This window comes from Danio rerio, chromosome 21 (genome assembly GCF_052040795.2).
Source record: "Danio rerio strain M-AB ecotype USA chromosome 21, GRCz13ab, whole genome shotgun sequence".
In the NCBI taxonomy this organism is placed as follows: Eukaryota; Metazoa; Chordata; class Actinopteri; order Cypriniformes; family Danionidae; genus Danio; species Danio rerio.
The window spans coordinates 2,797,718-2,812,996 of record NC_141041.1 but is presented as its reverse complement, the minus strand read 5'-3'; the positions used below and the strand labels follow the sequence as shown (position 1 = coordinate 2,812,996).

The 15,279-nt window shown below is 38.2% G+C and overlaps 2 protein-coding genes and 2 long non-coding RNA genes across 8 annotated transcripts in view; 2 read left to right on the top strand and 2 right to left on the bottom strand.

The window, feature by feature from the left end:
* LOC147838686 (uncharacterized) overlaps window positions 1–15,279 on the bottom strand; it is a 1,589,207-nt gene that overhangs the window by 866,205 nt on the left and 707,723 nt on the right. The window lies entirely within an intron of this gene.
* LOC147838694 (uncharacterized) overlaps window positions 1–15,279 on the bottom strand; it is a 200,245-nt gene that overhangs the window by 95,299 nt on the left and 89,667 nt on the right. The window lies entirely within an intron of this gene.
* Window positions 1–15,279, top strand: part of cert1b (ceramide transporter 1b) — a 355,936-nt gene that overhangs the window by 327,239 nt on the left and 13,418 nt on the right. The window lies entirely within an intron of this gene.
* Window positions 737–15,194, top strand: zgc:113343. Of its 4 annotated transcripts, none has more exons than XM_087299660.1 (4): window positions 737–823; window positions 1,614–1,730; window positions 4,700–5,356; window positions 12,495–15,187. In XM_087299660.1, exons 2-4 carry the CDS (start codon window positions 1,673–1,675, stop codon window positions 13,343–13,345), a joined length of 1,566 nt encoding a protein of 521 aa, XP_087155786.1. In that variant the 5' UTR covers window positions 737–823; window positions 1,614–1,672; the 3' UTR covers window positions 13,346–15,187.

The following is a 15,279-nucleotide window of genomic DNA, read 5'->3' as shown; positions in this document are numbered from 1 at the left end:
TATTTATGAAGTTTAGTTTAATGTGCATTGGGTACTGCTAGTGTTGCTAGAAGGGATACAGCTGTGGCAAAAGTTAACAATTCTTGTATTATTTGTTAAATTATCCATTAATAGTATTTTAGTAACATCTACCCTGGCAGCACAGTGACTCAGTGGTTAGCACCGTGGCCTCACAGCAGGAAGGTCGCTGGTTTGAGCCCCGGCTGGGCCAGTTGGCATTTCTGTGTGGAGTTTGCATGTTCTCCCCGTGTAGGTGTGGGTTTCCTCCGGGTGCTCGGATTTCCCCACACAGTCCAAACACATGCGCTATAGGTGAATTGGATTAACTAAATTGGCTGTTGTGCACGAGTGTGTGTATATGTGTGTTTTCTAGCCAACACAGGGTTGCAGCTGGAAGCGCATATGCCAGAATAGTTGGTGGTCCATTTCACTGTGGCATCCCCTAAGAAATAAGGGACTAAGCTGAAGTAAAATGAATGAATAACGTCTACCCTTAATTCAACTATCACAGTAATGTAAAAACAATTAATTAAATAAATGGTAATTAGTTAAATTACCAATTAAATTGTATTTTACTAATGTCTACCATTATACCAACCTTCACTGTAATGTAAAAATATTAAATACAGTGCCTCAGCATCATGCTGTTTTGATGCAAGTATACGCAGCTGTATCCCTTCTAAGCTTTACCGGTTTCGCCAATGGTGGCGCTGTAGCACCAGAAACAATGCTGGCCATCCGAGTCTACGAGAAGAAGAAGGAAGCGCGAAAAATGTCAACACAGCCGTTTGTGATGCTCTAAATCTGCTGTATTTATCACACTGTAAGTATATTGATTGTATATTACTTATAAGAGAATACCTACACCTAATAGAGTCACTTTATTTTAGTGAGTTCAAAACACAGGGGATTAATGCCGCTAAAAACGATCAGTTGTCATGTTTTGGTCTGTACTAGTCGACCAGACCGTTAAAAAACACTTCAAAGTACTATACAAAAGCCAAAAGTTATAGAAAATTAAGGGACATTCTACTAGAAACGTATATTTTCACTTATAAAAATGTGAGGGCCTGACTTTATCCCCCTCTTACAAAAACAAGCAGAAAGCCTTGACGCTTGCTGTGTCTCATTTCAGAGGCTGCATCCTCTGAAGGAAGGTTAAAAAAACTATTAAAGCTGTAGGTTTAATTGGGCTGAGGACAATGACTGGGTTTGTAAATAGGTAAAGGGTTTTTTAATAAAGAAAAAAATCCGAGAACCAAATAAATGGCAGATTCTTTTAATGACCAACTCACAGAAATCAACCATCAGTCCATTTTTTTGGGGAATTAAATACTTTTTATTCACTGTATTTATGTTTTTTTTTTTTATTCTAACTCAGATTTTTTTTTTTTTTGCATTTCAACATTTTTTTCAGAAGAAATAAAGAGATAAAATCAATACAAAAATCTTGGCAGATTCTTGTTTATGTATGTGAAACTTTCCCATTATAATACGCAGGTTAACAGTAATTTCCTGCAGTGTAAATGTGAATGTGACGTATGTTCTAATGAAGCCTCTCCCACAGCTATATATGAGTTTAAATGCTGAAGAATATCACCATCTTCCCACAGCTGAAGAAGCAAACAGGTGGAATTACAGCAGGAGAAACAGCTGACATACTATAGTGAAGATGGAGATTAAGGAAGAACCCTGCAGAATAAAAGAGGAAGAGACTGAGGAACCAATAGGTTTGAGTTTTATTTCATTCTCTTTAATGACTGATGAGAAACATTAAGATGAAAGCTCTACAGTTGAATTCAGAATTATTAGCCCCCTGAATTATTAGTGCGCCTGTTTATTTTCCCCCCCCCCCAATTTCTGTTTAATGGAGAGCAGAATTTTTTCAAAACATTTCTAATCATAATAGTTTTAATAACTCATCTCTAATAACTGATTTATTTTATCTTTGCCGTGATGGCAGTAAATAATATTAGACTAGATATTCTTCAAGACACTTCTATACAGCTTAAAGTGACATTTAAAGGCTTAACTAGGTTAATTAGGTTAACTAGGCAGGTTAGGTAATTACCGGTACGCAAATTATTGTATAAAGATGGTTTGTTCTGTAGACTATTGAAAAAAAAATAGCTTAAATGGGCTAATAATTTTGTCCCAAAAATGTTTAAAAAAAATTAATATCTGCTTTTATTCTAGCCGAAATAAAACAAACAAGACTTTCTCCAGAAGAAAACATATTATTACTCTGTTAAAAATAATTTGGAAAATATATATACATACATGTAGCTCGCTGTTTCAATAAAGGATTGACTCTTTCACTGGTGTTTTCCCATGATTTATTTCAGTGCAGCATTCACTTTACTGACGCCGTCGTCAACATCAAACACCTTATACCATAGGCCAAACACCGTACACCTTGCACCGTACGGAAAACACCGTACACCTTGCACCGTACGGCAAACACCGTAAGAGCTTGTATACAAAGAGAAAATGAAACCAAATGTAAGCAAATATGAAAACCATATACAAACAAACAGACATCACTTAAACTCAATATACAAACTCAATACAAACAAACAAACAAACATATTAAACAAAGTGTCAGTACCTTGTTCTCCAATCAAACCAGAAGCTAAACCTTTAGTCCGTAGCAGACCGCACAGCTGGGACGCCATGATCATGTGCGATCTTTCCGTGTCTGTTTATATCCGTAATGGTAATTAATTCAAAATAAAAGACTTCTGGTTTCACACTGAACACTTCATACCATAAATACCAAAAATATCAAATATACATATAATAGAGAAGAGAGAGAGAGAGAGAGAGAGAGAGAAAGTATATACACACACAATATAAACATATTGTAGAAAAGATGCAATAACAAAGACACCATGTCAAAGTTATTAACAATATATATATATATATATATATATATATATATATGTATGTATGTGTGTATGTATGTATGTATTAGGGATGTAACGGTATCAGAATTTCACGGTACGGTAATACCTCGGTATGAATGTCACGGTACGGTATTTATTGAATCATTTACAGGAAAAAACAAAACTTATGAAAATACTCCAAAAAAGTGCCAAAAGTGTCAATGACATACAAATTAGCCATCTATCTGTAAGCTTTGAAACAGGAACTTCAATTTTAATAACAAAAAAATATTAAAGCATGTAAAAAAATAAAGTTTCAATTTAGTATTGTTGAAAACTCATCACATTCAACATTTAATCACTCACTCACTTAGATAGAGATGGGTTTAAAGGAAAATTATCATATAAATATAATCTGGTAAAAGCTGGTATCTCTGGGTATTTACAATGTCCCCTGCAACAGAAAAACCCCTCTCATTTGGGACTGAGGTTTCTGGGAGAGAGAGATATGACTTGGCCCAGGTTGACAGCAGTGGGTAACGTTGTGCATTGTCTTTCCCCCACTTGAGAAGACAAACCATGAGTGAGATAGAGATCTCATGTCTGCATCAATCTGAACAGTGTGCTGTGTTTCTGCAATCCCCATGACTGATTATTAGTCGTATTCCCCAACTTGCAGGCACGTGCACACACAGGGCTCAACCTGTGCAGTGCACATGCCCTTTTTAGTCTTGGATAGAAAGTTCCCTTCCAAAATGATTAAAAGTGCCCCCGCGATGCGACATACCCTCCGTCCCCGCTTTACAGTACGCGCGCGACAACACAGCTGATAAGAACTCGCACGACAACACCGCTATTCAGTACACGCGCGGCGACAACACCCGCTTTAGGGTTTTCCAGCTCTTTTTGATCCCCGCTTCTAGCAGCACACTCCATTTCCGCATTACTGGATCTGTAGCGACAACAGACCGCAAGGGATGATGGCCAACCCTGGGCTGATGGGAATTGTAGTTTTCGCTACCTCCCATTCGCTTCATTCGCCTGAGCAAATTTTCTCAGAAGACCTATAGTTTTACCGAGTCATGCGACTACGGTAATATCGGAAAAAATTAATATTGCGGTGTGACGGTATTTACAATACCGTTACATCCCTAGTATGTATGTATGCAGCCTTACACTATCGAGCGCGTATACACTCCGACTACTTCTATTTTGTTGATTAGCTGCTGGGCATTTCACTCTGTCTCTCACTGAAGACAGTCAGTGTCAACCATTGACAGACTGTCATTGGTCCAATCAGCGCAGATTAGTTTCGCATCAAGGAGGGGTTTGGGAACAAATGAATCACTGGACAATTCATATGGGAGTCGCTGGGATAATTAAGTAAAAATAAATGCAGAATTTAAAACCATGAAAGTGTTTTTTGACCATGCATGCATATTAGACTGTTGTTGGAGACCCTTACAACCAAAATATGACCCTATTTCATGTATAATATGGGCTCTTTAAATAAAATCATTGGGTTTTCCACCAAGGAAACCCGGAGTGCTGAATTATAATTGTCTGAGCTGGCAGTGGGCTGGTTATAGAGACCAAAACAAAGACATTCTGGCTCGTAACGCCACATTTTCAAAGCAGAATATCTGACTTAAGCATTGTTTTTCAGATCAACATGTTCACTTTGCATGCACATTTGCAAACATATTATGGTATTTCTATGATTTAAAAGAGTAAAAACGTACATAACGCACCTTTAACTAGAAATAATATGTATTAATAACATTATTAAAAAGAAAAACCTAATCTTTTCACAGAAGACGATGGAAATGCACAAACTTTCAGACATAAACAAGCTGGAAAAACTGCAGCCATAGGAGCTTTCAGGTGCTCTGAGTGCGGGAAGACCTACAAACATAAAATCAGTTTCAACACACACATGAGGACTCACACCAGAGGAATGTACACGTGCACTCACTGCGGAAAGGATTTCACTGTGAAAGGAGATCTGATCGTACACATGAGGACTCACACCGGAGAAAGACCTTTCACATGCACTCAGTGTAACAAGAGTTTCACAGATAAAAGAAAGCTGAAGTTACACATGAGACTTCACACGGGGATAAGACCACACACCTGCACTCAATGTGGGAGGAGTTTCATAGATAAAGGAAATCTGACAGTGCACATGAGGATTCACACCGGAGAGAAACCGTACACCTGCACTCAATGTGGAAAGAGTTTCACAGATAAAGCCAATCTGAATGTGCACATGAGGATTCACACTGGAGAAAGGCCGTATAAGTGCACTGAATGTGAAAAGAGTTTCGCACACAAAAACAGTTTAAAGATTCACCTGCTCTCTCACTCTGGAGAGAAGCCGTTCAGCTGTGATCAGTGCGGTAAAACATTCATATCAGCAGCATACTTAAAACAACACCTTCAAGTTCACGCTGCCGTAAAGCCTCACATGTGTTTCTGTGGGAAAAGCTATAAAAAAATGGAAAAGTTAAAAATACACCAGAGGAATCACACTGGGGAGAGGCCGTATGCATGCTCACACTGTGGAAAGAGTTTCGCTTCTTCAAAATCGTTAAAACGTCATGAGAGACGTCATACTGAGGAAAAGCCGCGGTAAGGAGTTAACGAATATTCAGAAAAAGACTCGACTTGATTTTCATGACTCGAGTCTTGACTCTGAACTGGATTAAATTACTTTTATTAACTACGTTTCAGATAATAAAGGGGCTGTTTACATATTTACATTATATATACAGTTGAAGCCAGAATTATTAACCCCCTTTTAAATTTTCTTTTCTTTTTTTAATATTTCCCAAATGATGTTTAACAGAGCAAGGAAATTTTCATTGTGTGTCTGATAATATTTTTTCTTCTGGAGAAAGTCTTATTTGTTTTGTTTCGGCTAGAATAAAAGCAGTTATTAATTTTTTAAATAAACATTAATTCATTCATTTTCTTGTCGGCTTAGTCCCTTTATTAATTCAGGGTCGCCACAGCGGAATGAACTGCCAACTTGTCCTGCAAGTTTTTACGCAGCGGATGCCCTTCCAGCCACAACCCATCTCTGGGAAACATCCACACACACTCATACACTACGGACAATTTAGCCTACCCAATTCACCTGTACCGCATGTCTTTGGACTGTGGGGGAAACCAGAGCACGGAGAACAGCAGGGAGAACATGCAAACTCCACACAGAAATGCCAACTAAGCCAACTCGAACCAGCAACCCAGCGATCTTCTTGTTGTGAGGTGACAGCACTACCTACTGCACCACTGCATCACCCTTAAATAAACATTTTAAGGTCAAAATGATTAGGGTCACGAAACACCAAAACACATGTTTTGAGCTGTTGACAGTCAGATATGTGTCTCACACTGCTAAAAACACTATTAGGACACCTATATTTCACTAAAAAGTGTAAATAGGTTGTTTTTGCGTTATTTCAAGCAAATTCGTACTTCCGGTTTGAAACGAACTTTTGAAGCTGCGTCACGGTCATGACATAATAGCGTGTATTCCAGCGTGCAGACTGGCTGTCTGTACCTGAGAGCACCGTATTACGGGTATGAGTGTGCTGCACTATTTCAGGAGTAAGACTTGGTTCAAACCAATCAGTGCGCTCTATTGTGCAACTTTATTAATGTTACAATGTTTAGACGGCAGAGAGACGCCACGTTGTGTTGGCAAAACAAGCGTGCAGTGTTGCTTTTATAATTTGCTGCAGTGAAGGTTTTGTTTTAATTTTCTCTCTATGAAAGCGCAGCTGGACTCACGTGTGTCTAAGGAACATTGCTTACCCGAGAGCTTTTCCCATCTGGTGAAATTCTGTCTCTACAGATTTGGTAAGTGAGCGATCAGTGCTCTTTGTTTATTCAGATGGCAAAGTTAGTTCATATCGAACTATTACACTGAGTGTAAACATGTTAGCACCGCAACAAAGCTATTACTGTCGTGTAGGATTTTCACCGCATTTTGTGACAGGAATAACACACACGGCTTTCGGACGCTACCTGCCGTGTGCATCTAAGTTTCCGGGAAATGCTGAGGTTTTTTTTCTCTCATACGCCGTGCGGTATCAAACATTGCATGAAAAATACACGCTTACAGCAGTTCCTCAAATTTTGTTTGTCACAAGGGGAATGAATGAAATTCCTGAATGAAAGAGCCAAACTGCAGCTAAAGTCCACCATTTAATAATTTGTCAAATAATTTGATGTCCGAGTAAACACAGTCACTTTCTCCCTTGTGTGTGTGTGTGTGTGTTTTGACTCTGAAAATCAGCGCGTGCCCAAATCGACACTCCCATGTTTATGCAAATTTTTACAGACCCTCCCTCTTTTGCTCCTCCGACACTCCCCCCTAAACAGAGCTGGACACGCCCACTTTCCTGACTTTTTCCAAAGTAGAGTTGTGAAAACACCCTGCTGAAACGAGGGGGTTTCATGGCCCTTTAAGCTAGTTTTGTTTTCTGATAGTCTACAGAACAAACCATTATCATTATACAATAAATTACCCTGATCTGCCTAGTTAACCTAATTCAGGGGTTTTCAAACTGTGGTCCACGTGGCAAAGGGGTCCACGAAAAACTTGGCAGAGACAAAAAATGATTTAAAAGATATTTTTTTCCATTCCTACAATTATTAATGACTATAAATTATTAATCTATATATAGTTTTATGATTTGTATAAGTGGATACCTAATTGTTATATGTTTATCCCAAATCCTTTTTGCTCTTTAAGGTTTTGCATACAGTTGAATGGAGCAATCAGTTCAGTTCAGTTCAGCTTTATTTGTATAGCTCTTTTACAGTGTAGATTGTGTCAAAGCAGCTTCACATCATAGTAAATTGGAACAGAGTTCAGTTTTTAGTGTTTCAGTTCAGTTCAGTGTGGTTTAATAATCACTACTGAGGGCCTAAACACTGGAGAGCAAATCCATCGATGCGCAGCTCTACCGATCCCAAACCATGCAAGCCAGTGGCGACAGTGGAGAGGAAAAAACTTCACTGATTGGTGAAAGTGAAGGAAAAAACCTTGAGAGAAACCAGACTCAGTTCGGCACGACCATTTTAATATCTCCGCTGGCCAAACGTCTTGTGCAGAGCTGCAGTCTCAGTGCCGGAGGCTGGAAGCTGGCCTCAGTGAAGACTCGTCTGTCCCTGGAGTGTCACAGGTATCAGTCTCATGCTCTCCACTCCCCCATGACCACCACAGCAGCTGCTCAGGATACGGCCTCGTCTATAGGGGAAATGGCCATGTCAAACTGAGCCTGGTTTCCCTCCAGGTTTTTTAATTCTTCACTTTCGTCAATTGGTGAAGTTTCTTCCTCGCCGCTGTTGCCACTGGCTTGCATGGTTCGGGATCTGTAGAGCTCCGCATCAATGGATTTGCTCTTCAGTGTTTGGACTCTTGGTAGTGATTATTAAATCACACTGAACTGAGCTGAACTGAACTGAACTTAAACACTGAAAACTGAACTGACACGGTTTCAATTCACTATGATCTTCTATGTGAAGCTGCTTTGACACAATCTACATTATAAAAGTGCTATACAAATAAAGGTGAATTGAATTGAATTGAAAAGTAATGACTTTATTGAATGATTTTAATAAATATTTTAACAATGTAATCAACAATATTCAGTACTGTATAACAAAGCAAGTTTTTGATTCCTTTAAAAAATATTTGAACTTTTTGTTAAACACTAAATTAGAAACATATATTTATTTCATCATCGTAACATTTAAGGTTTGCGAAATAATCAGAATAACTGCGTTTCAGTATAAAGTCTGCAATAGTTTGGCAGTAAGTCTGATGTTCCTCTAGATGTCGCTGTTTACTTTCATTTCAGCCGCATTTGGCTCCATTGTACTTCAGTGCAGATGGTCTGTGTACCTTCCATAGACTGTAAAGATACATTGATTGACCAGGTTTGTAAATGTTTTGAAAGACATAGATAATAGAAAGCATTAGATAATAGAAAGTGAGTGTAATGTGTGATACTATTGACCTTTAAGAACAATTAACATGTTTAAGTCGATTATAGGTCATCTGAATAAGTAAAGTAAAGTAAAGAACTTTATTGTCATTGTAGTTGTACAACGAAATTTGTTTGGTAACTCACAGAGACCAGCAGCAACATAAAAAGAGAGAAAAACAAACAATAGACATAATACTAAAATATAAGAGGCAAGATAAAGTATACTAAATGTAATAAGTCACATAAAAACCAACAATAGACATTATACTAAAAATATAAGATGTAAGATAAAAATATACTAAATGTAATAGTCACAGTATTTACATTATGGCAAATGAGTGCAAACATGAATATCCATAAAGTGTCTTTGTGCATTAGCAGCAGAACATCAGAAAGGTAGGGAGTGAGGGAGGGGGGGTGATTGTTAATGTGTACAAAGAGGAGGGGTGGCACAGGCTACAGCTCTGGGGAAGAGCTGTAGCCTAACTTGCACAAACTTGCACAAATCTTTAAAAAGTCAAGCTGCAATCGACTAACGTTTGTTTCTGAAACATTTATGGAGAGAATTTGTGTTTCAGAAAAAATATGTATATATTATAATTTACTATGTATCAGTTTCCGCCTGTGGTGGCGCTCGAGCGCTGGACACAGCGATAAGCATCCGAGTCTACCAGAAGAAGAAGAGCGCAAGAACATAAACATTAGAAGCGAAACAGTTGTTGGTTATGCCCTCCCTATGCTGTTTTTATCTCACTGTAAGTACATTCACATTATTATTATTATTTATTAGGAGATATTTAAAACGCAGTTTTTTTTCAATTAGTGTCAAACAAGTGATTATTGCTGATGAAAACATCCAGTTATTGTAGATTTTGACGTTGTAACTACTAATAATAATTTGTATATTCGCATTTACTACTTTCTTTTATTTTAAAAATATATTTATTATGTTTTTTGTCCTGTCTTTGTGATTCTGCTGCACTGTAGAAGCTCTGTCACGAAAACAAATTGCTCGTATGTGAGAACACCTGGCAATAAAGCGCTTTCTGAATCTGATTCTAAATCGGACCGTCAAAAATACACTAGACCAGTGGTTCTCAAACTGTGGTACGTGTACCACTAGTGGTACACAGGCTTCCTTCTGGTGGTACGCGGAGGAATGAAATATGTTATGTACATGCTACACACATTTAATAATTTATCAAAAATGATGTATATAATATGCCGTTATTGACATATAGCCTATATTTCTGAGGTAATCAGCCACGTTTTTTTAACTGTGCAGAGTTGTAGCTGCTTTACTGGGCCTACTATGGTACTGTATTTCAATGCTGCTAATTTTTGGTGGTACTTGGAGAGACTATTTTTTTCTGAGGTGGTACTTGATAAAATAAAGTTTGAGAACCACTGCACTAGACCGATAAACACTAGTACTGGACAGGCAAAAAAAATATAATGAATTAAACAGAGGAGAAGTTAACAGAAGATAAAGTTCTTGTAGAACAAAATGTGTTTCTGGTTGGTCAAACTGAAGCATTATTTCTAGAAGATGTTTGTTTGTTTTATAATTTCTGGTTGTGTAGGAGAAATATTAGCCTAATATCTTAATTAATGCTATTCAAGCATTTTTTAATCACCTTTTTATTTAATTTTTTAAGTATTGCCTCCTTTTCTGCTTTATTCATCGATACAGAACCCACAAACTGACATTTTAATTGAATATTTGGGCAGGTTTCTACATGACCATTTGAGCTTATTCAGCTCTAGGTGATTGAAAGTGAATGTAAAGTGTAAGAATTATCTGCTAAATGAGCTCAATTCACATGTTATGCAGGGTGTCGGTGGGGTCTTAAATTTAAAAAACTAAATTTTATGCCTTAAAAAGTCTTAAATTCACTGAAATATTGTGTTGTAGGTATTAAATCATTTTAAACGGGTCTTAATTTACCCATGTTCAAGTAAAGCTACCCAATCTGGCCAACACCCAATCACCTATAAACCATCTCAGAATTTCATTTTTTATTATTATTATTATTATTTAGGCTTTTTATTGCAAAGAGATACAGCTGTGAGACATTTTTAAAGCAAATTCTCTAAATTAAACCCCAAATCAGGGAAAGAAAACTAAAGCAACACATCCCTTTATAGTCTTTCATTAATACAAAAACTATTTACTGAAGTAACCAGGCATTACATAAAATCCTTAGGATTTAGCCCTGTATAAGTCCAAAATTTCATTTATATTTGTTTTAAAAGGGTCCTAAAAAGTCTTAAATTTGATTGGAGGAAACCTGCAGAAACCCTGGTTATAATACAAAGCAGTTGCACTGATGAAATGAAACCAATTTGGAGGACCATCTATGGCACAGGTATTGTCTGCAATTGGGTTCTGTCTTTTAAACAAACAACCATTTATGCTAAACAGATAAATCAGGATATTCCCATCTTCCCACAGCTGAAGAAGTCGCAAACTGGAGGAATTACTGCAGGAGAAACAGCTGACATACTATAGTGAAGATGGAGACTGAGGAAGAACCCTGCAGAATAAAGGAGGAAGAGACAGAGGAACAAATAGGTTTGTGTTTATAGTCTTTCTTATTAATGACTGAGTAACATTAAGGGTGCTTTCACACCTACACTTTTGTTTCGGAACGTGTCTCGTTTACCCAGTTCGTTTGGCATATGTAAACAGGGCAATCGCGCTCTGTTCCGCGCCAATGTAATCGCTCCGAGATCGCTTGAATGAGGTGGTCTCGGCTCGATTGAAACAAACCCTGGAGCGGTTCGATTGCAGTGAGAAAGCGATCCAATCCGAGCGCGGTTATATCACAGTGTTTTATGGATATGTAATAGGCTTACGGCTATATGAAGAGAGAATTATGAGCATGGCGGGAAGTTTCGCGAGTCTCCGGATGCCCGCAAACAAGTGATTATCTCCCAGGAAATCTCGCGCCTAACTCCCGGTCCTCAAATAGGCATCGTCGCGCACCCTTCTCACCCCTCCCCACCGCATCTCTCCTCAGACACGTCGCTCGCTCGCGCACCCTGTCAATCACCACCAAACCACCACCTCTTCTGACAGCTGAGCGGGACGCTGCAAAATAAACCCTGACACTCTGACCAATATGAGGAGAGTTTACTCGCACGTGACTTGTTTTAGCTCTTTTGCTTTGCAGTGTGAAAGCGAACCGCTCCAAGAGCAAAGAGCAACAATGTAACAATTGTAATCTCTGTTTCAGAACAACTAAATCGATTCACAGGTGTGAAAGCACGCTAAGATCAAAAACCACCTGTTACAATCTTTAGATAATATATTTGTTAAATTAAAATATTAAAATAGATCCTTTTTATGTAATTTTGTTAGTTTAAAAGTGAGAATTTTAACACAGATTTTAGACTGAATAAAAGCAAACACCACTGGTTTAATAACCTAATCTTTCCACAGATGCGGATGAAAATGCAGTCAGTTCACAGACTGAAGACACTTCCAGACCAAAACAAGCTGGAAGAACTGCAGTCGAAGGATCTTTCATCTGCTCCGAGTGCGGAAAGAGTTACAAAAGCAAAGACAGTCTTTACAGACACACAAGATTTCACTCTGGGCAAGGCCTGTTCACATGCACTCAGTGTGGCAAGGATTTTGTTCAGAAAGGACAGCTTGATAAACACATGAGGATTCACACCGGAGAAAGGCCGTATGCATGCTCTCAATGTGGAAAGAGTTACAATGACGCCGCTACATTGAAAATGCACACGAAGACGCACAGCGGAGAGAAACCGTTTACGTGCATTCAATGTGGAAAGAGTTTCATATATAGGAAGACTCTAAAGGATCATCAGCTCTCTCACAATGCGGTAAAGCCATTCAGCTGTGATCAGTGCAGCAAAGCATTTACATTAGAAAAATACTTAAGACAACATCTTCATGTGCACGCTGCCGTGAAGCCCTACGTCTGCTTCTGTGGGAAAAGTTATACGACAATGAACATGTTAAATGAGCACCAGAGGATTCACACCGGAGAGAAACTGTATCAGTGCTCACACTGTGCAAAGAACTTCACTTACTCAAACTCCTTGAAAGTTCACCAGAGGATTCACACTGGAGAAAAGCCCTATCGGTGCTCTTCATGCGGGAAGAGTTTCACTCAGTTAGCAAGCTTGAAAGCTCATCAGAGGATTCACACTGGAGTCAAACCCTATGTGTGTTCAGACTGCGGGAAGAGCTTTAGTACATCGAGCAGTTTAACTGCACACCGGAGGATTCACACTGGAGAGAAACCGTATCAGTGTTCACACTGTGGAAAGAGTTTCAATCGGACAGGAGGCCTGAAAGATCATCAGAAAGTTCACACTGGGGAGAAACCACACCAGTGCTCCTCGTGTGGAAAGAGTTTCACTCAAATGTCTAATCTGCGGGTTCATATTGAAAAAATTCACAGCCCAAAGTTGCTTGAATAAGAAATATTTAATCATGTAAAAAATGTAATCTGGATCACATTGATTCAGATTTGAAAATCCCATGTTTTGTTATCCAGGATTAACTGATCTATCTTACTTTTATGACAGTTTTTAAAAGGAACTTTGGGTTGGATCACTGTGATCCAAATACCAAATTTCAGGATTATCAAATCCCGTTTACCACAGCCTTAAATGGAACCAACAGCATAGCCGACTGGTTTAGCAAAGAACAACAAGTAGGCGAAAAACCAGCGGCCACAAACAACCATTGTTTGTTTTAATGGTAAGAACCTGGGGTCCGTTCTTCGTACGTGGATTACTCGGTTAGCTGGATTTGGATATTGACGATTTGACATGATCCAGGATCGTTTCGTTTTTCAAAGCTGATCCAAGAGTTGTTGTCATAGCAACAGTTCTGCTAGGTCAAACCTGATTGGGAGCAGGTTCAATTCATATAAACAGGATTAGATCGGCTCAGTTCAAGCAAAGATAATACAGAAAGTATGTTCCGAATTCTGATATTTTCTTACAGTAGTAGCTATATACACTTAGGAAAATGGTACATATTTTTTTAACTATATATATAAAGTTATAGTCATTAATAAAATAAATTAAGTTATACATATTAATAAACCTTATGCAATCTTCACCCTTGAAATGAAAGTACAAAGACTGCCACCTGGTGGTGCAAAGAGAAAACTTATTGATATGAACTTTTTAGATCGCTTTAGTACAAGTAGTGTATAATAGAAATGCACAATATGTGACTTTTTTAAAGCAATAATACATTTATGCAGTCATGAACATGTTTTGATAGTTAATATGACGGTGATTTGATGCTTCACAAAAGTTGCAGACGCCTTTACCAATATCAAAAAACTTTTGTAAACAACCAGTTATTCTTTACACCGATTAAAAAACGGCTACTATAATAAAGAAAATCTTCTCTAAATGTAGAACTAAATACACTGATTTGCATTGAAATACATGATGAATACTCTTGTCTTGACAAATGAAAGTGTAAAGCCTGCAGCTCACAACAAATGTGGAAGGTTATTGCGTGTCATATTTAACGCACCGTTTACTGCTAATTTGATGTAATTTTGCTCACATGGATAATTGAATATTAATCAGATGATGTCATTACGCTGCTGTGCCGTCAGCCAATCGCTGCATTGCTGATCATGATTTCGAGGATCGATAGATCTGTCCTTCACAACACACGCAGCGATCTCAGATCAGTTCATCCAGACATTCTAATCTGATTCGCGAACTCGTTTAAAGAACCAAATTAGCGAGAGATCAGTTATCAAGATTAAAAGATCCGGGATCTGCCAAATCATCTTAGATCATTTAAGCGAGGTACGAAGAACGGACCCCTGCTCATTAGTTGTGACATGCTTCATATAGGCTTCATACGGAGACCCGGAAGGGACGTAGTGGAGTAGAAAAAAATTGGCTGGATGAAAAAAAAATGGGTGAAAGAAAAAACTGGGTGGGAGGAAAATATAATTTTTAAGTTTTTGCGTTCTCTCGCAAAGTGTTATGTTCCCTCGCAAAAAATGTTTTGCGTTCTCTCTCAAAACTGTTTCTCCACAAACACTTCCTGTCCACTTCCCTCATGTAAACCCTCCCGTTTTTGCCAAAATTCTCCTGTATTTTACTATTCTATCCCACTTTCTTTACATTAAAGCTGTGCGTCGATCGTCGCCTTACATATGCTACCTCTGAACCAGTGAATGCATGTATAAGCGCTGACTGACAGAGGCGCTCCGTACAATAAACTGACACCAGATCAGCTTCTGTACACACAAAAGACAAATACACTGAATAAAATGTAAACATCTCCGTCCTTTATGTTTTATTTTAAACAGCTAATTTTCTCTTAAATGAGCACAAGCAGTTTCTAAAGTCATGGACTGCTTTTATTATAG